Consider the following 24,800-nt stretch of genomic DNA (forward strand, 5'->3'; position numbering starts at 1 on the left):
GGGGGGGAAGCAATAATATATATGTTTTAAAAGTACCATAACATTCCCAGAGATGTTTGTGATCTGAAGGGCTAGTGGCAGAACATTCAGCTCACACATGATCTGGAGAATGAACTTGGCATCTATCCAGGTGTTTTCCAGCATGAACATTAAGTGAGGAGAATCACTGAGAAGAGAAAGGGATGGCCTATTAAAGTCAGTTCCAATATACTCCCTAGTAGATCAGACCTGTATTTTGTACTGAAAACATGTGCTAGCCATATTACACAGCGGCTGAATTGTAGAGCAAGCTCTACTAATTCCTATAGACAAGTGTATAGATATCCTACTAGTGTATCTAAAGCAACAATCCCAATAAAAATAAATTTACTTTGCACAATAGTAATCTCCTGTCCAACAGGATCAGTGCTGTTACAAATAGCCAGCAATATTTTTAAAAATTAAGAAAATACTTTATTTTTTATGTACAACAGTGCAAAGCCAGTGTTTCCACGATAAACCAGCTAGAAAAGCATGAGAAGCAGGAACCTGAATAGCTCCTCCACTTTCCAGGGAAGGCTTCAAACCACGCCAGCGACGTACCTGTACATGTTCCGAATCTCCTCGGGCGGAATGGTCACCCGTTCCGTTTTCAGGATGTGATGAACCAGCTCGGACAGATGGTAACTCTTGCAACGAAGCAGCTCCTTAGCCAAGATCTCCACGTCGCAGAGCATCCGCCCGCAGGCCGCGTTCCTCTCGGCAAAGCCCCCTCGGCCCTTCGGCACGGCACGCGCGGGAGGCAGGTAGGGAGGCAACACAACACAACACAACGCGCCCTCGTGAACAAGGGCAGACCTCCAAAATACCCTCTGGTGACCTCCAAAATACCCTCTGGAGCGACTAACTCCAATCATCCGGAACACTCCACCGAAACCTACAGGCCTTAGAGTTATTCCCTGAAGGATTTCGGGCTATATTTCAGTAAAAACGTGCATGCGCAGAAGCAGATTGCAAACTAAATCTCCAGGCCTTAGTTCTTAAACTGTCGGGGTTTCTAGTTTGATTTGTTTTGTCCTCTGAACAAGTACATACACCAAGAACTGCAGAATTATTAATTTAGCAGCTCTCTGTGGGATGATTCACCAATCAAACTAAATCACATTTTCTCATTTTGCAGTTTAGCAGACAAAGACAGTTTCAGTAAAGACTACTGCAATTAATCTGTCATTATCATCACCTAGCGCAGATATGTAAACTAAATTAGCCTAACTTGAAAATTAGTTCAGCTTATTACTGCAATAAAACTCATATAAACACTCATCATTTCTGATCTGGGACACATGAAATCCAGCATGACCAACAGTGAAAATACATCAGAGTGACATTTACAATTCTTCAGCAAAATTAATTCATTTTTAATCATATGCCACATAAAGAGTGTTAAAAGACTTGAGCAATCTTATTACCCCAAGCTTTGGCATATTGGACCTCCTCAGTCGACCTATCTTGGACCAGTGAGGGACTTTGCACACATTAATTCTTTGAAGCAGCACTTCCAGATCAAATCCATAAATATTATGACCCTTAGAGCAGAAAAAAATAACAAAAAAGGTTACAACAAATGCAAATTAAGACTTACTTTCACACACTTCATATTCCTCTGCCCCTTTTTTTTCATCTAATTGATGGCATTATCTCTCTCATGGAAAGAACTTTTTAGGAGAACATTCACCAACAGTACTCACTAGCCTTAACATTAACAATGCTGCTCAGCAGAATACTGAAATCAGCTCTGTAACTAGCTCACAAAAATATAACAAAGCTTTATGCCTTGAAACTAAACAGATTCAAAGTTTTCTAGAAAAAAAAATGTTTTCACAGAGCATCCAAGATCACGTTCAAGTTACTCCTTTTCTCTCCATTTAAAGTCTTCGTGCTGAGGTGAAAATCCTCTCGTTGCATTTCCTTTGAATCCCTCAGGAGCACATGTGGCACAAGGTGCACAGGAGGAGCTTCCTGGCAGCCCTTACGCACCGGAGCGCTCCAGCGGCCCGTGCAGAGCTGCGAGTCGCACCGCGGACCTGCCGCCACCACGAGCCCCCTCCTGACGGGCCGCACAGCACAGAGCTGCCGAGGAACCTTCTGGAAATGAGAGCCTCTGCTGCCAGCGCGGAGGGAGCCTCTCCCTGCTCTGACAGACCCCTTCTCAAGGGCATGAGTTCAGCCAGGTGCAGACTAAATTACACCAACACGTCTCACACAATCACAAAAGGGTTGAGGTTGGAAGGGACCTCCAGAGATCATCTAGTCCAACCCCCTGCTCCAGCAGGGACACCGAGCGCGCAGGGCACCGGGCGGCATCCAGGCGGGTTGGGAAGATCTCCAGAGAAGGAGACTCCACAGCCTCCCTGGGCAGCCTGTGCCAGGGCTCTGGCATCCTCACAGGAAGGAAGTTCCTCCTCACCTGGAGATGGAGCTGCCTGTACTTCAACTTGTACCCATTGCCCCTCATCCTGTCACTGGCCACCACTGAGAAGAATTTGGCCCCTTCCTCCCTACATTCCCCCTTCAGGTATTTATACATATTGATGAAATCCCCCTCATTGCTGGCGTATTTGTAGAAGCCCTTCCTGTTGTCCCTAACATCTCTTGCTAGCTCTAATTCCAGACAGGCCTTGGCCTTCCTCTACTGGTTCTGGGATCACCACACCACTTCCAGCTACTGGCACCCCAAACTGGCTGCTGTGTTTCTTTCGCTTCCTTCCCCAGCCACAAGGAAGGTCTCGCAGGGCGAATGCTGGTTAGCAGCAATAAGGTTGCTACCTTCATCACATTCCCACCATTTGCTTGGAATTATATCTACTTACGTATACAGGAGTGAGAAGGCATCTCTAACTAACCTCAAATAATTTTAAATTGTCTTTAAAATTTCATTAAATGAAATCCAGAACCATATATTAATTAAATATGACCCCCCCCCCCCCCAAAAAAGAGTAATTATAATAGATCTTCAGCTGCCCAACAGATCCCATGGATTTGCATAGGTCACCATTATCATTTACGGCATAAAAACAATTTAAATGGCAGTAAGACTTATATGAACACCTGAACTGATACAGACTTAAGTATACCAAGAGTTCACATTTTCCTAGAGAAACACAGGGACGGGGCCTTGTGGTTTGTTTGCGTTCTCTTTCTAAGTTAAGGGAAAAAGAAAGCATTTCAGATATTATGGAAACATTGCCTGTTTCTGACTCTACAGGAAATAAAAGGATGTATAAAATGCTCTCAGAGAAAATTCTGTACCATCTTTGTATGGAAGTGTCCCTGCTGTCTTAAAAGCAAATTTAATAAGACATTCTAAGATAACATAAAAATATATAAGGGGCTAAAAGAAAGAGAACAAAGCTGGCCAACTGACAACATACTTTAATTTACCTCTCGGAGTCTCAGAACTACTCACCACAACAACATCTGGGTCAATCTTATGAATCTTTGCAAGGAAGAATCCCAGGAGCGTTCTCTCCGTCGCAGCAATTTCTATTTTAGCATTCTAAAAGGAGCAAGAGAGCACCTGATTTCAATGACACAATAAGTTTTAAATGGAAACATCTTCCTCTCCCCTCCGAGTTACAATAATAAAGAGTTTACTTTTCTTTAATTCAAAGCTTTTTATTTGCACTTGCATGGATGTAGAAAGCTTTTCTCAGAGGCTTTTTTTCCCTCCCATTCCACTTTTTTATGCGGTTTGTCTAGTGATATTTTAAGAGCCTCCTAAGAATCAAACACACCAGGAAAATGCTACATGTACAACCTTCACTCACAGGCTTAAAATCACACAGAAACAGGGGATAATCAAGCATAGGTTACTGGATTATTCTGCCAACCTTTCCAGTATCCTTTAGGAAGGGCTCTAAAACGTTAACAGATTTTACTGCAAAAGGAAAAGAGAAACAAATTCACCCAGGTTATTCTGGCTTCCTTGCAAAGCCTTGCCTACTCTCCTGACAGTCCCTCTATTTTAAGTGTTCAACTAGCAGTAGCACCAAATCACAGAGCCACAGCAGCTCTGTTTTCACAAGCAACTCAGTACATACTCAGATTACGGTCTGTAGAGTGGAAAGTTAATGAAGTAATCATGCTATGCCTTTGAAGAGCTCTCTTACAAAACTCACACAAAACAATATAACATCCATATTCTAAAGGAATGATAATCAGAGGGCTAGGAAAATGAAATTACCTTCTTCTTAATAGCTTCTTTGAAGTCATAAGGAAAAATGCAATCATTCGGTTTGGAAACAACTGTAAGAAAAATTACATTTTTTCTTAGATGTTGTTAATTGTTCCCTCCGCAAGCATACATTGACAACAGAGGGAGCTAGGGAAAACCGTCTGCTAATTCAAAAAAAGCTGACTTGATGTGAATACATGCCTTTAAGACCAAAAGTTGGAAACATGAAATTCTTGTATTAGAATCAATGCCTACCAAACAACTACTGCATTTGAATTATTGTTAATCAGCTATGTAAAAAGCTTTATTTAACTCTTCACCTTTCACTGACATGATGAAAAGATGACCAGAAAAATAGCCCACAACAACAGGCTGTGAGTTGCTGCCGACAGCCTACCAGGGATTTAGGTTTCATAAATTTTCAATTTCTTGTTGCAAAAACTGCCCAGGAATGGCAACTGATGAGACATGAAACCAGAACAGATTAGCCAAGAATCATCTCATTTAGATATTCTCTTTGCAAGAAGTGCTAAACAAACATCCCAACTTTGTTCAAAGCTATTTTTCTCCACTGTGAATTTTGGATAGACATTACATGTGCATATGTCTCTCTCTCTCTATGTCTTTAAGGTAACTGAGTAGTTTGGTGAGTATTGAACTCAACAGAGGAGATAAAATTATGGTTAACAGGTTAAGAACGTCCTCTAACAGGCATCCAAATCTTCTTCTTCACCTTCCATTAGGGTGTGATAATCTCAGGCAATCTCTTATATAAACTATAATATCTTGACTATATAAAGTCAAAAAGCAAACAAAGTATAGCTGGTCTTACTGTAATCAACTACTTGAGGAGTTTTCCTTTTGAAGAAAATTTGCTTATAAACCATATTTAATCTTTATTTTAGAATTTCTATTAAGAGGAACTAAATAACTTTTTGTAGGTAAATTCATGGGCAAAGAAACTGATATCTTTGATTGAATAAAACATGAAGAAGAGCAACTAAAAAATGATCAGAAACTGTACAGATCAGGGTTACTTTGCACCATCTCAAACTAAAGTTTTCATCAATAAATGAAAGTCAGTATCCACTCACGTTATAAACAGGGAGAAATGACAGTTTAGGACATTTAGCGCTCTACAATCACCCCTACTTTAAGCCACTATTGCTAAAGAAAATGTTATAAAAGATACAAAAATTCTGAAAGAATTATTTTTTTTACTCATTTCCTGTTCCAAGGACTTACCACAGAAATGTGTCTGAAAAGGAGGCTGAGGTGCAGCCTTATCCAAAGGAAATTTCTGATGAATCAGAGCTGCCATAGCCACAACCTGTACCAAGGAAACATAAAATACAAAACATTGTTAATATGACCATATGAATATTCATTTCTTCACTTTTTCCCTCCCTGCCAAGTGACCTCACCAATTTTCTCACATTTCTACGAAAGACCTTCTTAACATGCACTTCAACTATAAATTGTTATAAGGAAAGTAAGTTATCAGTTGACCTCAGGTAAAATAAAAATGATTCAGAATTAGTCATAACAGAAATTACTACAAAATGATTAGCTTAGAACTTATAAGGAAAAAAGAAGAGTTAATTTTAGAAAACGTTGCTTTCATAGAATGCTTTACAGAATCTGTCCAGACTCCATAACTTAAATGGCTCCCTATGATACAAAGGGCAAGTATAAGCAGGGCAGGTAGATTTTCCTTGGGAAGGGTTACGCTGGAACAAGAAAGCCCAAAGCAAAGCTGTCAAAAGGACTCGATGTTTTAGCATCTAGAAGTTATTGTTCTAATGACAAAATCTGGACAAAAGGACTTAATTCCTTTTTAAACTGTTGTTCATCTAATATTTCTTCGATTCTTAATAGCCATTAGCCACAGACAAATAATGGAGAAACTAAAAATACTCAGTACAAAGCCAGGAAGACCGATGTTCTAAAGCAGCTAAGAGTATCTGAGCACAGTTTGTAGTGTACAGTCCACAACTGATGGTGGCCACCTTCTTCCCTCCTACTGAGGAAACAATCTCACAGCAGTGTAAGAGAAACTATAAAACTTACACTAGACTCTCATTCTATGTCAAAATGCGCTTGACAGGAAAAAAAAAGAAAAATAAAAACCCTAGGGAAAAGACACAAAAAAGCACTTTTGTGTATAACTGCTTATTATAAGCAGCAGCTGCTTATAAAAATATATAAAATATATAATTTATATATATGTGTATATATGAATTTATATATTTATATGTGTATATATGAATTTATATATTATATAAAAATATATATTTAAATAAAAATATTAAAAACAAATCTGTAGTATCAATAAATTCTGATCAAACAGGTCCACTCAGCCCACAGAGCTTATGTTAAAGACCTCAGTAAAAGTTTCTCTGAAAAGCCATCTGCAGAGAAATTTTATTCAAAAGCAAATACAATTAGACATAGCTTGTCAGGTGCAATTCTCCCACGTCTTAGAACACTTACCATATGCCAAAGAAGAAAACAAAAGTTAGAGCTGGTTTACCTCATTCTGGTGAGTCTTTGGATTCTGAACTGTCCTCATGCTGAGGGACATGACCACAAGAGGAGGAGGAGGAGAGAGATCTTTAACCACATTCACCAGGGCAGGTTTCACAGCCACTGCTTCTACCTTACACCAGCTGACCGACTGATTTGAGGGCTCTAAGGAAATAGCAAGAAACACACTCATTCTTCTGGGAATTACAGTTAAAATTTTTCTAATAGTGCTGTTACAAAGAGTGTATTTTTTTAATGTTTTGCCCTTGAACAATAGTCTAAACTCAAAATTAATCCTGCCAAATTTTGGTAACTCCCCAAGACATCAGTCAGACACTTTATTACCCCAGGGATCTCCAATTTCAGAGAAGAGAGGGAAGATTTGTGTCCAGGCCAGGAGGCTGCCCTTTCTCCCCTGTGAACAGCATGGAAACCCAGTCCACACACCAGTTACACATCCAAAGCTGGGGTAGTCAACGCCTAGATGTGCATCCACTCCTCCCCAAAATTGAGGAGCATCCATCTGCAGGTGCTAACTGCTGAGCCCTGTTAAAGGTCAGGCCACCGTTGAGCCTCCTCCAGGTCCCCTTCTAAGCCTGAATCTCAGCCTAAGAATGAAAAAAGACCCATATATAAAATTGTTCTTCTTGGAGAATCAGATGCCACCCTCAAGGGTGCCTAGCAGAACAAGGCAGTGCCAGGCAGAAAGGACTCCAGACAGCTCTGTGTACAGAGTCACAGCAGAGAAAGGTACCAGCTAACGTAGCCTAACTCCACCTAATAACTCTCAGCATCTAATCCTGCAGTCAGCCCAAAGGTGAAATATTTAATAAAACAGAAGTATTAATAAAACTAAAATGAAACGAAAGAATATAGTTTTCAAGCACAGTGGAAAAGGCAGCTAGAGTGCTAATCAAATCAATTTTTATCAAATGAGAACAAGAACATATCTAGTAATATGGCTGACTGAAATGTGCTGGATAATTCATTTAGGCATAGGCCTTCAGTAAAAAAATTATGATGGAAATAAGATGGGGATGAGAGTTCATCCAACTCTGGTAACACAACCTCTCCTGAAAATCAGAGCATAAAAAGTTGTTTAAAGTGTACAAGAATCTTTTTTAATACATATATATGTGCATATATATATAATATATGCACACGCACACTGTGATGAATGTATACCTATGTCTGCATGTGTATGTACATCCTATACCAAGAGATGCATTCGCCACCCTTTATCATTTTAATATTTTAGCCTTCAATGCTTCACTTGCTTAAAAAAAAGAAAGCTAAAAAAAAGACCGTGAAGACATAATTTACTACATGCACATACACTCAGTGAAGCAGAGGTAAAACTTTTGTGGGATTAAATTTTTGAAGGCAGCCATTGGAAGAACTTTTTATCCTACTCCTTGCAAAGTTCTTGGCCATCTCTCTGAAAATCCACTATTTCATGCTCTCCCACAGCAGTCTCAGAAGAGACAGCTGACTAAAATATCTTAATTTATAAAACAGTGATGATCTGTCCAAAGGCAGAGGACATAAGTTGTATTATTTAGCAGCTTTTTAATTTTAACTCTGATACATGCTCTAGAATGATGTTCAAGATGCAAAGGCAGCTTCATTAGGGATAGTGAAGACAGGTGCTAGAATAGTTACAAGAAGTAAACCCAATGGCTTGAAAATGGCTTATTCTAAACCTAATATATGTCCTTCCTACCCCCAAGATCAGTTTTGAAGGGACGCCAAAAAAAAAAAAAAAAAAAAAAAAAAAAGCAAGAATCTTCTGGTCTACTATACAAAAACAAGGCCTGCTTTGGAGCACAAAATCTAGTGCAGTGGCTGAAGAAACTTGCATAAATATAAACAGCCAACCAAATACAGCCTTCAGAGTGCACAGGCTGCAGCCTGAAAACAGCACTTCTGACATCAAAATACAGACCCTCTGAAACCTGAAAGCTGTAATGGAGATCTGAGAATGGGATAAAAGAGCCATTTGCCATACTGGATTTAAGGAATAAAACAGCTTTGATCTCTCTGGGGTTGAAGAAAGAATATCCAGAAGAAACATGAAGTCAGTCCTCAAGTGAGAAGAATGAATATGGAAAACAGTTCTTAGGGCTTTAAAAACCATGCCAGGGAGCACCTTTATACTAAGTGATGCTTGTGCACATCCAGTGAAAAAGCCATCAGGATTTATCTATTTATTGGCAATCAGGGATTCAAGCTGTCTACTGCAGCTCAAAACTCTCACTAGTATCAGCTCTGAGTTACTGAACTAGGTGTTAAGATTAAACTTCCTTGAGCCAACATGGAATACTGTCAGTTCTTCTCCATTCGAAATGCCTTGAAGGGATTGTCCTAAAAGATGTAGTTTTCATTCACTAGCATTAGCTTTTCAACACTCTTGGGAATATATTGCACATGCTGAGCAAAGGACTCTAACCAAACCCAGAACTAAAAGGCTCTGCATCACAATTTAAAGTACAAAATTAAACAAACCTTCTAGCTCTTAAAAAGATATAATGAAGATTAAAAAAAAAATCTCAAGGTTTCTAAGAGAAGAAGAAAATTAACTTAAAATTAACGTTAACTAGCTCAGCGTAGTTTTAGCATATATACCAAAGAGCAGCTGCTAGACAACTGCCTGGAACCTTCTCACTACCGTAAGGACTAGGGAGAACCAGAGCTGAGACCGTTTTCTCCTTAAGGACTCCACTTGGGAGAATATCCCAACCACATTTTATAATCCCAACTACATTTTCCACACAACCTTCACACTTAGAGAACTATTTAAAGCTATAAACTCATCTGTGCTGCATGCAATTCCATAAGGATAGAGTCACCAAAAAAAGAATATATGTTATAAACTGTATTAAAGAAAGAAAATTATGGGTAAATTAATTTATAACATAGAAATTTATCAGAACAATTTAGTTGTCTTCCCCCTCAAATCTGTATTTGTGTATGTTTGTCAGAAAACAGGTATTTCACATGCAAACCACCATACGTGGATTTTTTATTTCCAGCCAGCAGGGTCCTTTGATCTTCCTACTCAACAACAGAAGTTCCAGACTGGAAGTGTTAGTTCCGAATACATGAGAAAATGTTTCGCCTTTCAGATCTTGGGGAAGTCGAGGGTATTCAGCCTAAAAATTAATAAAAAGCAGTGAGTCATTTCACCTTACACAAGTCATGTTAACACACTACTTTCAAACAGCAACTTAGCAAAGTTACAAAATACACAAAATTACTGCAATTTCCCACAAGCAAAGCCTTAATGCATAACACCTTACAGTAATTCAAGAAATTACACTATTGACTATGTAACTCCACTAAAATTCTTCACTCATATAAACAAATACAAGAAATATCATCATCAGCCAACATTGAAACAATGCTCAGTGACCATTTTAATATAGAAACTGCTTAAATAAGTGTTGTAAATTTGATTAGTTAGAGCTTGAATCTTGTCTGTCAAATAGTGAGTGCATAGAGTGTTTCTGCAAAGCTAAATAAAGATTTGGGAGAGCTAGCAAATCTCTTTGCAAATCTGACATAGCACCTATAGATGCTACAGAAGGGCATGACCTTAGCACTTGTTCATACAGGTTCAGAACTGCTCATGCTCTTATATTTGAAACCAAATATTTTGTTTTTGTTGTTAATTAAGAGTATGTTCTCATGAGATTTTTTTTTTCCACATTTTCTGATCTAGTCATCATTTCTTCTAGTCATGACACAGTGCAGCTGAAGAGCTGTTTGGTTGCTTTGGAAGGAAGACAAGGCAATGAAAGCAGGATAACAGGGAATATGTATTTACTGACATCATTAGTAAACTGTAATTGAGGATGAAGGTAGGAGGAATCTAGTAGCTTGTTGCAGTCTCAGAAAGTATTCTTTCCCCTCATGCTTGGTTTACACTAATACAACTATCAGACAAATTAACATGTTGCAGATTTCCTGGCAATGAGTCATTTTTGCTAGGGACTAACCAGCAAAAAAAAAAAAAAACAAAAAAAAACCACCACATCCTCCCCATAAGATTAGGTGTCAGCCTCCTTTCTATAATATTTTTTTACATATAGATCAAATCCTTAAAAACAGTATTAAGTCAAAAAAACAGGGTTTGGATTTTCATCAGATTAATCATACTCACCGAATATTTTATTTCCAAGTATTCAGACTTTGCTGGAACATCTGGGATCTCGAAAGCATAGTACTTTTCAACTTTCTACATAAAATAAAGATATTAATGTTTTTCCAGTGTTTCCCAATTGAAAATTCATTGTTCCCAATTGTCCCCATTGTCCCAATAACAGGGCTAAAGAAATAAAGGATACTCAAAATACAAACAAGTAACAAGGGTTTGATCATGTATTACCACTTTTACAACTCATTATAAACATCTAAAGACAGTAAGACTATTATAGATACTGTGCTTAACCTCTTTAGGTTTTCTTAGAATTAATAGGTTCTACGGAAGTGGTCTACAAGTATTCTAACCATCACAAAAGTTAAAACATAAAATCTTAATATTGCGGAAATTAAGCATTTTGTAAATTCATGGACTACAAACATACTCAACAACATTGCAAACAACCATCTGCTAGTTATTTACCTTACTGAACCCTAAAAACAATCATTTCTACGACAGAATTTCACTTTTCATTCCAAGTGATTTATTTTTACTAGAAAGTAGCCAAGCTTTTTTGCATATAACACTAAGATTTTTTAAAACAGTTAAAACAGTCCCAAGCGCAGTTCAGCTGCACTGAAGGCATTAATTCTGCTTGCTCCTACAACAGTAGTGATTTTGTACAGCATATGGTTCATCAGACCCCAAAACAACGACTTCCACTTCCCAAATAATTACAATATCTTCTGTGACAATGACAAGTTGCCTGCTAAAATGCTATGCTCAACTAGCCAGAGATTTGCTACAGAACATCTAGAACATCGTGATACATCTACATTATAGAGCTATGTTAACCTGTAACTATGCTAGAAGATTTCCACTCACGCTACATTATTTTTGCTTTACTACAGAAGGGCCTAGAGGCCCTTAAAGTAATATTTTTACAACATAGAGCTCTAAGATCAGCACATGCTTCGCATCTGTATTATGTTGGCTCTATGCAAGTGTAATAGAAAAGACAAACCAGAAACAGGAATTAAATGATATATATCATTTAATAATGATTTAATTGATTAAATAATTATCATTTAATAATGATATATATCATTTAATAATTGCTGCAATTATAATATACAATTATACTATTGTATATTGTATTAATTAATTGTATTATACTGTATTGCCTATTGTATTAATTGCTGTAATTATAATATACAGCAATTAAATGCCAGCATGGTTAGGTAGAGTCAAAATTATTTGGTTTCTTTTCGCTGAGCTAACAGGGTGAGCTAACGTGAGCCCTCAGAGCCAGCACTGAAGGTCACTGCCTCTCCTAGCGCTGCAGCGGCACCAGTGGGGTTTAAGGCAGCAGAGCCCAGTTAGCAGGGAAAAGGAAAGGGAAAGAAAGGGAAGAAGGGCACATCCAACAGCAGCTACAGCACCAGCCGCTGACAGGAGCGGAGAGGAGCTGCACAACTCCGGGCACGGGCACTTCCATCACGTCAAAACGCTGTTACCGTGTCAGCCGCTCGCCTTCAGGTGCAGGCCCGAGCTGTGGGGCTGGAGCAGTACCTCACACTGTGCGAGCAGCACATAAGCCTGAGCTTAGCACAGAGCGTGCGGCTTTGCTTTTAGCACGTACTACTGGCAGGCCTTTCTAAACCTCTCAGGCTTCAAACGGGTTCTTGTTGCAAACGCAAACTGAACGCAGTGTAAAAATAGTACCCTGCAGTGATTCATGTGCGTTACTGCTCAGAGCTCAGCTCAATTACACTGGTCATAACTGCAGTGAGTGAACGCTGTGCTGCAGAGCAATCTGCCCCTCGAGTGGCCCTTCAGCGAGCAGAAGGGAGCAGCAGTGATTAGCTGCGACGTTCCCAAGAGGGGCGAGGCGGCTTTCGAACTGATTTGTGAAGACTTGCTAACTTGACAGCCCCCTGGAGCTGCAATTAGCAGCAGGTGCAGGAGGAAGCGCTGCGGCTGAAGTGCATCTGCTCACGGGCGTGAAGTTTGGTGCTGGCGAGGCCAAGACCCACCCACACACACACACAGAGGAAGAGAGGCAGGGAGCCAGAACAAGTTGTCTCAGGGTATAAATACTGGCTCTGTCCACACCGCCAAAAAGCCGGACATTTTAAGGAAAAGGGTATTTTGGGGCATGTCAGATGTGCAAGCAACCTCAGCGAACGGTGGGAGGAGATTTTCTTCCAGTTTCGCAGGGCTAAACCTGAGGCGGGCCTGTGTTACTGTGAGGGGGTTGCTCCATGCTCTGCTCACATGAGCACTAGGGGACTAGCATTGCCCAAACCTTTCAAAACACCTACCCTTAATAACACCGTAGTGGGGCAATGCCTGCAGATCACAGGGATGCTGAAAGCAGGCCCAGCACATTAGGAAAGGAGCTTAGTGGGGTATTTAACAGGCAAACTGAGGTCCCTCAGAGAGGAACAAAGGAAAAAGAGTTCGAAGGAAAAGGAAAAAGCACCGATTTCACAACCGAGTTACACAGGTACCTGTTGGCCCATGCAGAGACATAAGCCCAGCAAGTCTTGCTTTGCAGTGCGCTGCCCTTGCTCACACAAGCCTCACTTTAAGGAGGACTAACTGAATTAGGGTAATACTTTCCTTTAACAGACCTCCGAGAGCCCCACCAGGAGTCCTATTTTCCCCGCCAATCTTTCCTATCTTCCTGCACATCACCCCTACCCTCCCATCCCTTCCAGTCTCACTAAACCCTCCCAAGAGACAGTAACTAAACAGCTAAGCAGAAAAATAGCCCAAGTTCTGTAAAGTTGGGGAGCTTTCTGTGAGGTTAGTAAGATTCAGCTTACTGCAAAGTCTGCAAATTCAAAGAGCCTTTTAAGTTGTACTGTTTAGAAACAGTTCTAGGCTGCTCCAGAGCTTCATGCACCTTTAACTTCTCTGATTTATTCCCAAATTAAATTTTAGGAATTTCTTCTTTCTCTAACCATGCCAGCTAAATAACTCATTTCTTGCTGCTCATCCCTACTTAATGTAAATGTATTTAGAGAGCAAAGGGGTCATAGCTCATATCCTTATTCTTCACCTCACTACACTTAAAAAAAAGCCAAACCAAAAAAAAAAAAAAAAACCCACCATCAAGCTAGTCAAGCTCTTTCCTCATTATCTCCAGTATAACCAATTCTCCTTTCCTCTTATTTTTCTAATTGTCCTTTGTACCTGCTCTAGTCTGAGTCCTGCTTTCCTCCTCAGGGTGATCAGAAGCTTCACAATATTCCAGCTAACATCTTAGCAGCACCTCAGTACTTCCCTATTCTTACTAGAGATCACTCCTGCATACATCCAAGGATCCCAGATGTGTCAGTTACATGTCAGGACATTTCAGGCTCTTTATTAACTTAGTGGAAACATAACAAGCCTTGAATTCATATCAAAAACAGCATATAGCAAAAAGGATCTGTTCTACTAGGGTTAACATCCAAAAGCTAAATTTAAGGTTCAACTATGTTATTGTTATCCAACTCTACAACATTTTTTCTTAGTATCATGAAACAGGTGAAGTCCTAAGTTTCTATTAATAGATCTGCATCTTTTCAAAAGCTGATTCCTTTCATTCACTTTGTTGAGTACACCATCTCTATTAATGAGGAATTCATTTGCCCCAAGTTTTCTCTCATCCCTAAAAGGGTCATTTAAGCACAAGCTATTAAAAAACTATTGTTAAATTCATTCCTTTCCAATCCTAACACATAAAAACTGTATTATAACTAAATATACAATAAAAACAGCACTGAGAAAACAACAAAAAAAGCTAATTTGCATCACAGTTTTAAGAGAGAAAATCAGCTAGAACAAAAATTAAAGGAAGTTTGGTAAAGTTCTAACAAACACACACCCTCTAAAGGATAAAATGAGTGCACTGAGCAACAGTTTCCTTCATGGATTGCCATTTGAGAAACATTGCTGACATTTCCACTTTAAGAACTTAAGCTCTCCAAAGCACACCAACTTCGGACTAAATGACCTCCTAAAATTCCTCCCAAACTGAATTATCCCATGCATGTGTTTTATTTTCTCGCAATTATATATTGTTAAAGTTCATTCTCCCTGCACTTTTGCTTGACTTTCTACTCACTGATTAAAGAAATCCAGAAATTAGTATTATGAAGTCACAAGATGCTTAGTCTGCGAAAAGTTAATATTAATTCCCCATCACCCAGTAATTACAACAAAGTTATCCTTATCAGACTAATGGCAATACTTCAGGAAAACAGAAATGCTTCTGAGCACTTAGCTCAGGATCAAATTATTCCTCTCACTTGTATCTTAGGCACCATTCCCACAAACTCCCTACCTCTACTCTCCAAAGACAAACGTTCCTCCTAAGTGAATGACCCAACCTCCTCAGACAATACTACCAATCTAATCCTTCTCTGCAGAATTACAAGTATTGTATCTGCAGGATTTCCATTCTAGCAACATTTTATTTCTCCACCATTCATTACGAATCTGTTGATCAAGCAGAAAAGACCAATAGTACAACTATTGCATATACTGCAAGTCCAGAACAGCTTCGGTTTCACAACTGAATGACAGTCCTGTACAAATGCACAAAGACAAGTCAGGCTTCAAGCAGCACATATCCTAAAACAGATAAAACTGCAAGTGTGAGAGCAAGAATGAAACAAGCGAAGAAACAGTGCAATTTTCTCAGTATGACACCTGGTCAAATGCAGAGACCCAGTGTTAAATCCCAAAGTACTGAGCTGCCCATCAAATATGTGATCCTTCATTTTAAGCTTCGAGACCATAATCTGACAGCCAGGACTGCAGTAGCAGAACTTTTACCATTTCCCTTTTCTCTAAAATAGCTCAGCAAGCAAGCAAGCCACTCTACCATTTCAATTGGCTTTACATAAACTAATGACTGAACATATTCAGCAGCACTATGTTTAAAATTGATGTTCTCAACAAAACTGGACTTTTTTTTTTCTTCACACTCTTGAGATATATACCACAATATGGCTGAGAGAAATGAATTTTAATAATGTATTATGGGCTGCATCACAAGGGGACTTTGCATTAAGCTCATTTCAATACCAACGTCAAGCCAAGCATTCCACAGTCAGCTCTGAGTGATGCCTGCATGACACAGTAAGTAGTTTCACTTTTATAAGCCACAGAAGAGTGGGAAAAATCTTTGAAAGTCTTGCTAAACAAACAAAAGAGTCTTGAAAATTGCGCTGCCTGAGAAAATATAAAATAATGTTCTATTACTTTAGTAGGGCTTATTGTTAGTAATTGTTACAGCATTTACCATAATTGCCAGAGCCTAGCTTACATAAAGATTGGTTTAAGTCAAGAAGCTGGGCATGCAAAGTCAGTTTACAGTATCAAAGAAAGTAATTTTTGGATGGAACGATCATGTCACAGGTGTATTTATCCTTAAAGGAACACGGATATTTGGGAAGAAACCAGCACAGCTGCTACAAGTAGGTTCACTTATCATCAGGAATTACATACCTGCCTTTCTGCATAACCCGACCCACTTCACTGTTTTTCAGTCCTTTAAATATTACCCAGAGGACCTCCCACCTTCCAAACCACAACATTAAATAAATATATAAATAAATTAATTTTAAAAAACCACAAAGAGCAAACAGTGTGCATACCAACCTTGGATTTGAACTTCATAATCTTATGTTTTGGTGAAATGCAGTCATTAAACTCCTTGAAGAGGCTCATTAAAGTTACCGGAGTCTCTGTTACTTTGCCAGTGGAAAGGTCCACTTCCTTAAAAACAGAAGTCAGGTTTTACGTTACATGACAAATAAGGTGAATTTTGCTTTGCTACTATGAATCCTTTATCTCTTCTTTAAGGGATACTATAATATAATGGGTCAGGAAAAAAAGTAGAAACATCACTTAAAGCAGAGTGTTTAGAAAGCGCCAAGTTATCCAACAATTCAGGATGACTTTCTTTTCCAAGGAATAAACCCCAAGGTAACAAGCTGTCATTTGTACGTGGTTTTCAGCCAAGGTCAAAGGGGAAGCAGCAAAGCAGCAACACTTTGCAGCAACACTGACATACCACGTGTGCAGTGTACATAAATTTGCCACCTATGTCAGACAACACCAGCTTTGACAGTTCCCATAAACACAACAGCAGAACTCACAACCTGCCATAAGCAGAATGAAAAGTACTTAGGTTTGACATACTTAAAAGATACACTTACTGTTTCCCGCGGCAGTAGGTAAACAGTTCTCTCAATATTTTTCACTGTCACACAGCAGCTGACATAGGTGTTTGCTGATTCTATCCAAACTTTGCCAAACAGAAATACCACACCTAAAGGATAATAGCACAGAATGTAACAGGCACTTCTCACCTTAGGTATTCTTAGCGTTGCTTAAAGCAGCTAATTATGTGTTCTTGCATAGAAACACAATTACTTCCTATTTTAAGGCTTATAAAAAAATCTTTCAGATAAATCTGCACATGATAAATTGTTTCAAACACCAGCTTTAAAAGGAGATACCTGTTCAGCTCTTCATGCCCCTACCTCCATCACTATAGCAACAACACCGTGATAAGTGAAATTGAAAATGGCATCACATAACCAGCCTCAAAATTCTGTTCTGATACTCAATTTCTACTTGCATCAGTTTGATAATTCACAAGGTGAGGGAAGGAGGAGGGAGAAATCAGTGAAAACTGAAGATAATCAGAAGGCCTCTGCTGTCAATCATTCCTGAAATACTTGTATCATCTAGGGTTTTTTTTTCTTTTTTTTTTCCACCTAAAGCAGTACAATCCATTTCTTCCTCAACTTTAATACTGCAAGATCAAGAGCCTACTGCTTATAAAACCTGCAGAAATGCATTCAGGAGGCAACAAGCAGAAGTTAATGGACTGCAGAAAGGTTTCAACCTGACATTTTTAAGAGATGAAGGCACTGAAAGATACACTACAAGAAAGATCATGCCAAGCTGCATTGCAAAAATCCTGGCTGCTAAAACAGCAGTTGTACCCAAGGTGGGCTCTTCACTATGGACCATGTCATTACTATCAGCACCTGCACATCTCTGAGGCACTGAGAAACTGGCATTAGCACAAAATGCTGCAAATTCCCCACAGCAGTCTGCCACTAATGTGACCAGAATTACCAAGGTCAAGACTCTTCCAGAAACAATATTTAAAATGAGGAAAATCCTGGAACTCTAATTCCTCCCTGGTCTGAGAGTGCACAAGCAAGTTCTTTGTTAAGTGGAATAAATCATCTTTATCATCTTTGCCATCGGATCCATCACACATAAAGGTACCTTTCCTACTCTAAGCTGAATGTGTGAAGATGCACTAAGATGGATCACAGGGTAGATCCACAGAGTGACAGGCTAAGAGAAATCATTTCTTGAAGTGCTTGGAATAGATGTGAGCAAGACTACTTCTAAAAAGGCTAGAGAAGAAAACGTTGCAGTTTTGAAGATGATGAGAGCCAGGATACATGTTTCAGCGGCACTAAGTATCTTAGAGATGTTAATGCAAAGAGAATCTTCAAGATTTAGACAGTCTGAATAAAGGGATCTAAAAAAAGCTCAAATTAAAGAGCTAAATGACAGGTAAGATGGAGTTCTTATCCAGAATAATCTTTTTTTTAAGAGATAAGAAACTCAGATGGGTTTGTACCATACAAAGAGATGAAAGCACGGCAGAGAGCCAGGACTGGGAGTTGTCCTACTGCTTGAATAGCAGCGGGAGCGCAGAGGAGTTAATCTTTGGGAGGCAGACACCTCCGAACGTGATGCAGAACTGCTACATGGGCCGCTCAAAGACAGGAAAAAACATGAGCAAATAAATGGCCTTAATCACCAGCTCTCACAGAACCGGAGCAATTTACTGGGTGAGGCACCTCCGGAGGCCACCTATTCCAACATCCTCCCAACAGCAACACACACGCACGGACTAACTTCCAGAAGTTCTCAGAAACATTTCACATGTAAAACCAAAAAGGACATAAGAGGTGTTGGTACCTAGTCCTGTAAGCCTGATTATGAAAAGACAGACAGGGAGGGGAGAAATACATACATACATATATATATATGTATGTATACACACACATATATGCATATATATATACACACATACATATATATTATATGTGGAAGTGTGTATATTTATATTAATATTTTAATCCTGTTATATATATATTATATATAAAAATATATATATTTATATATAAATCCTGTGAATCAGATCATGTTTCTAGTGCAACAAAATGCATGCAAAACCAAGAGATACAGAAAATGGGGGGTAGAGGGAGAAAGAGAGAAATTTTTATTCACCATTTCTTTAAAATGTTAATAGGAGTACAGTTTGCAAATTCTCCCTCTAAAGTAGCAAAGGGAAATTTTGAGAAGTAAGTCTCCAAAAATCGTTTCAAGTTTGAAAAAGTCTCCTGATTATGCTATAGTATTTACTCTTCAGGCAACGCATTTGACATCCTAGCAAATGAGGCATAAACAAAGATCGTGAACATGTTAAACAAAGAGCAGTATCGAAATTCTCCCTCTACACGACTAATTGAAAACAGGTGCAGTCTTCATTATTCAACCTTGAAAAAGTCATAATGAGAAAAGAACACTCCTTGCATGCAAGAGACAGAAATCCTTTCATAATTATGTTCCATTCAGCAAACACTGACATAGAAAACGAGAAAAAAAAAAAAAAAAAACCCCACACCAGAACAGCAGGGTCTTCAAGAGTAGCAATTTTATATTAAAGCCACTGATTTCATCAAGATGTCTCTGACTATTATCACTCCTGTCACCAAGCTGTGCAATCCAGCACAGTCTCAGAAACTGAAGTCTAAAATCCCAATATACAATGAAAGGTGTAAAAGAGAAACACATCTGACGATGCTTACAGTACGAACCCCAAAAGCCTTCAAGAAAATACTGCAGAACCATCTAGAAAACCTATCTACATGATGCACAAATTAGAAACTAAAGATACTAGAGCTTTCAGTGAAATGAGATGAGTGATAGGAAATGCTCCAACAGACGGGAACAAGACTACTTTTGCTGGAGAAGAAAACCTTGCAGTCATGAAGATGGTGAGAGCCTGGACACACGCTCCAAGTCCACAAAGTATCTTAGAGATATTAATAGAGAAACAGTTTGAATAAGAGTTTAAGAAGGGCTTAAATCTTCCATGTCACCTTGCTGTCTTAAAAGCGACACCTTCCAAGTGAACAAAATCACGTAACAGCTACCATATGAGACTTGAATTAATAATGCACCAGAATTTTAAGTTACATTTCCAAAACCAAGAACACACTCGACAATTCTACTTACTCCTACAGGGCTCAAAAGTTTTAAGAGCATCAACAGGTCATCAACACTAAGAAGCTGCCCTTAGACCCGCCTTGAGGATACAAGACGAAAGGACACAATTCCTACTTTGCCCAGGGAGAGGGCAGAGGAGAAACTAAAGGGAGCAAGGCACAGTTTAGAAAACAGAGAGACAGTATCTAAACATTGTCTGTGCAACTCTGAAAATCACAAGTGTTTTCTGCCTTTAACTGTAACGGTTACCTGGCTGACTGTATTGATCTTCATAAGCATCCAACCAATAAAATCTGAAGACTTGATCATCATTCTCCCCATTCACAAGTGGAAGGAGATCGGGATCCAGCTGAACTTCTGTCACCACTAGATCAGCTTCATCTTCATCAATTCTGTCCCAGCATGAGACATCTGGGAGAGAAGAACTTCTGGAGGTTTTCCAGAAAAAAAGGAGAAAGAAGTAAAGTTATGCTTTATTATAAACACCATTTTTTCGGTCCTATATTTTCATATCTTCTGTCACAATTGCCAGCTACCAGGCAATATTACCAACAGTTGTTTTTTTCAGCTTTCTTTTGAAGAGAAAGGTGGAATGTGAGAGAGGAATCCATATATATGTATAGTTCTCAGTATGTAACATACACATGCTTTAAAGACATTCACCTGAAAGATATTTCAGCCTTAGTCCTTCAAGGCTTTCCATTACAAGTAAATCCATCCACCTGTAAAAATTACTCAATGGAGACAACAGATCCTTGCTTCTACAAAACTACCTGTTGCGTTGAGTGACAAAATACTTAGGTCTTTCCATTTCAATACTTCAAAATTTAAATTTACAAAATATATGATTCAATATTCTTCCAAGTAAAAGAAGTGAGCAAAAAAATATATATTCCCAAAGACATATCTGCTCACCACATGAAACTATGTTTAGATACAAATAACATCACGTAGTATCTTCACAGTTACTGAAGAGTTTTGTTAGCAATATATTGCTATGTGCTAGTTTCCCAAACTATGAAGTATTTTTCAATTAAGTAGCTATCATTATGTTGGACACAGTCGTTCTTAAAGACATGACCAAAAAGAAAACAAATAAAAATAGCAGAACGTTGTCATTCTGTCTATATCACAAATGTCCCATGACAAATATAAATAAGAAGCTGAATCTGAGGCTTATAGACACTAAAAGATTTCTTGGTGAAGAAATAAACAAAGATCCTTACAACACAGATGTCTCTTTCTTCACAGATTCCAGTTGCTCAGTCAGTTTCTTTTCAATTTCCTTGTCTCTCTTCAAGCTTTCAGCTGCCTCAGGTATAGTTTCTACATTCTCTGCTTCCATAGGTTCATCAAAGTCCCCCTCATCAAAATCCATCATTCCTTGATCATCGTCTGGAAGTGCTGCACAGAGAACCAGAGGCTTGAATTATTAAAGCGACATGCTAGTTTGCACACTATATACACAAATGTAAGGCACAAAATTAAATTTAAAGAAAAATAATCAAGTACTCCATTTTAGTTACTGCGGTAAACTAGAAACTGTTTTAAAAATGGCACTGGAACAGGTGCCAAGAGAGGTTGTGGAGTCTCCTTCTCTGGAGATCTTCAAAACCTGCTTGGACGCAGCCCGGTGGCCCTGTGTGTGCAGGGGAGTAGGACTAGATGATCTCCAGAGGTTCCTTCCAACCTCAACCATTCTGTGATTCTATGATACTACATTAAAAGAGCTTCCAGAACGAGGCTATATTTTCAATACCTTCAATAGTTTTCTCTTCTGTTGTCTTCACCATTTCTGCATTTTCTGTAACTTCTGAACCGTATTTGGCATCCTCACTCTCTTTAGGGACTGTAACAGACTTTGCTGTATGATTAGGATGCTTAGGACGGAATGAAGCTGGAGGAAGAGCTTCCTTCTTACGATGAGCAGGAACATTCCTTGCTACAGGGCTGATTACCTGAAAGACATTTTAGCAAAAAAAAAAGTCTTTGAAAGTGCAAAAAGGAAAAACATTTGACTGTTTACAGAACTAGCTTCCATGGCTAGAGGAAAAGGCCCATATATGCTGCAACATGACAGCTCAAAATCCTCAAGAGTAAACTTTAAGCTCTACAGCATCACTTCTGCTGTGAAATGCACATTCCTACTGTCTTTCAAAGGAAGGTTGCAACAATCAATGGTTGACAATTGATTAAGATTCCCCCTATTTTCTCTATTCTTCCCAAGTGGTATGACCCCACTCCTAAATCTAAACCTCTATTTTTGTCAGCTGAGTGTGTGATAATGCGTGCCAGCCAGGGACGGGCCTGGAACAACAGCAGAAGTCCAATACAGCAATTCACACCTGGTCACACCAGTGATGAAAGGGAGTAGAAAGGAGAGGGCTACTTCACTGCATTTCTCATGTGGTCCACATGATAATGGAAAGCAAGGAAAACAAAACAAAACAAAACCAACATTTCACCATGTTTTGCAAGCCTCGAGCCCAAGACTATAAGCACCGAGTTCCCGTTTCAGACAGGGCACCACCACAGCCGCATTTCCCTGGTCTCATGCAAGATGTGTTTGCAGTGGTCTCCATCAAGAGCCAGTGACAGATCTCTGCTTCTGTTGGTCCTTAATTTTGAGCAAAGCCCCAAAACTTTATCCTCAGGATAGGCTGTTTTTCATCAGAACTGAGAGCGCTGCACAAAACCATTCCTAGAGTTTCCATCTCAGCTCAGCTACCCCAGCGCAAAACCTGGCCGCTGCTTTACCTTAGTCATAATGCACACTAACTCTCCTCAAGTAAAGAGCCTCTCTGCCACCTTCCTCCTTCACTCCCATTTATTTTCTAAGGATGCACTCCCAGTTCTCAGCTTTTCCATTGTTCAAAATCTCCTTCTCAGACCACAGAAGCTACTACCTGAACAGCAAGCCCAGGAATTAATTTCTATCTAAATTTTTCCTTTCAAAGTGACTTCCATCCTGCAGCAAGACAGAGATCCTCTCTTACTGTATCTTTTTTTTTTTTTTTTTTTTCAATTATCCGTAGGCTCCAAAGCATCTATTTAACTGAGTGCCACTGGTGAATACTGACAGACTCTTTCTTTAGATATCACACAAGGCGTTGCTCTTTTATTTTAATGGTAAATCAGATGCACCTACTCCATTCCACTTGTCCATTCCATTTGTTCTCTAAATAGTCTAATCAAATTTATCACTGTCTCCTCAGATAAAAAGCTTTACACACACAAGTACTCTTATCAGCACATTTTTTCATTATTAGAACCTGCCACTTCAAGATCTTTCACTAGAATCAACTTCTATCCACAGAAGTTAATTATCTGCTGACGTCTCCATTCTGAAAAAAACGGAGATCTTAATCCTTTTCCACTTCTACAAATACTTTCTACTCTTTACTTATTTCATCTTCCATCACCCATTCTTGTCACATAGATATTTTATAATCTTTCTGTCTTGTCTTTTTCCTAACTCACCTTCATGTGATGCACTTCTTGCACGCAACACTATGCAAACAGTCTAACCTGCCAAGTGCTAACAGCTAGTCTGTGCTACACTACCACTTTACTAAAGACATGAAAAGAATTAATTTGGAGAGGAAGGGAGAATACATTAAGTTATACAGTAGCACAGCTATGGAAGCTAATGATAAACAGAATTTAAAGAAGTAAAAATAAAAGGCAAGAGTATCTCAAATTAACAAATACACAGACAAATATCAGTAATGAGAACCTTTTTTTTTTTTTTTTTTTTTTTTTTAATTTTACCTTCGGAGTCTGGGATGGTACAGAGAAAGGATTCAGTGGCACTCCAGCAGATCTTTTCCTTTTCAGCATTATAACTGGTGGTGGACTTAGCTGCACAGTCTGAGCATTGTCAGAAAAGACATGGTGACATAATGGAGAGGGGCTGTTGGTTAGTAACATCTTCAACAAATAAACCCACCAACATTTCTCCTTTTACAAACTAATGTAGATTTCACAAAGTACCACTTAATGCATGAAGAAAATACTGCAAAAGTATCTGAGACACAGAGGAAATGACTACAGAAAGTCACCCACTTTCTAGAAAAGGAAATGACTAGAGGAAGTGCCCACCTTTGAGTATTTACAGAAGAATTTTGTTAAGCAAAGTTCTCTGAACAGTTAGCCCAGGAAAGATGCCACTAGCTCTTTTAATAAACAGTTTGAGAGCATAAATGGCAACAGCCTCCTCTGAGACAGTCCAACCTTGGCAGTGGTGGCAGTCACCCTGCAACCCTAACCCAGAGAGGACATTAATTTGGTTTTCAGTAGCAAGCCACAGAAGGCAGGAAAAGGCAGGCACAGCCCGAACTCTGGGCTTACAAGTTAGAAGACTGTATCAGCTCTGGTGAGGCCGCACCTGGAGTACTGCGTGCAGTTCTGGGCACCCCAGTATAGGAAGGACGTGGAGCTTCTGGAGAGGGTCCAGAGAAGGGCAACCAGGATGATTAAGGGAATGGAACATCTCTCGTATGAAGAGAGGCTGAGCGAGCTGGGCCTTTTTTCTCTGGAGAAGAGACGGCTCAGAGGGGATATGATTAATATGTATAAGTTCAGGAAGGGAGA

General features: G+C 39.1%; 1 protein-coding gene across 2 annotated transcripts in view; it reads right to left on the reverse strand.

Annotated features, from left to right (window-relative positions):
• Positions 1–24,800, reverse strand: part of POLA1 (DNA polymerase alpha 1, catalytic subunit) — a 188,734-nt gene that overhangs the window by 160,346 nt on the left and 3,588 nt on the right. For both annotated transcript variants that reach the window (XM_026038675.1, XM_026038676.1), the window contains exons 6-20: positions 23,979–24,077; positions 21,967–22,165; positions 21,434–21,611; positions 20,457–20,635; positions 17,099–17,211; positions 16,539–16,655; positions 10,902–10,976; positions 9,753–9,891; positions 6,747–6,904; positions 5,459–5,543; positions 4,223–4,284; positions 3,446–3,535; positions 1,449–1,565; positions 583–758; positions 37–166 (exon numbers count right to left, since the gene is read on the reverse strand). In XM_026038675.1, the coding sequence (XP_025894460.1) occupies positions 37–166; positions 583–758; positions 1,449–1,565; positions 3,446–3,535; positions 4,223–4,284; positions 5,459–5,543; positions 6,747–6,904; positions 9,753–9,891; positions 10,902–10,976; positions 16,539–16,655; positions 17,099–17,211; positions 20,457–20,635; positions 21,434–21,611; positions 21,967–22,165; positions 23,979–24,077 (1,917 nt within the window). The remainder of the gene's footprint in view (positions 1–36; positions 167–582; positions 759–1,448; positions 1,566–3,445; positions 3,536–4,222; positions 4,285–5,458; positions 5,544–6,746; positions 6,905–9,752; positions 9,892–10,901; positions 10,977–16,538; positions 16,656–17,098; positions 17,212–20,456; positions 20,636–21,433; positions 21,612–21,966; positions 22,166–23,978; positions 24,078–24,800) is intronic.

The sequence above is a fragment of the Nothoprocta perdicaria genome, unplaced genomic scaffold, assembly GCF_003342845.1.
Source record: "Nothoprocta perdicaria isolate Ctin4 unplaced genomic scaffold, notPer1 scaffold_215, whole genome shotgun sequence".
Taxonomy (NCBI): domain Eukaryota; kingdom Metazoa; phylum Chordata; class Aves; order Tinamiformes; family Tinamidae; genus Nothoprocta; species Nothoprocta perdicaria.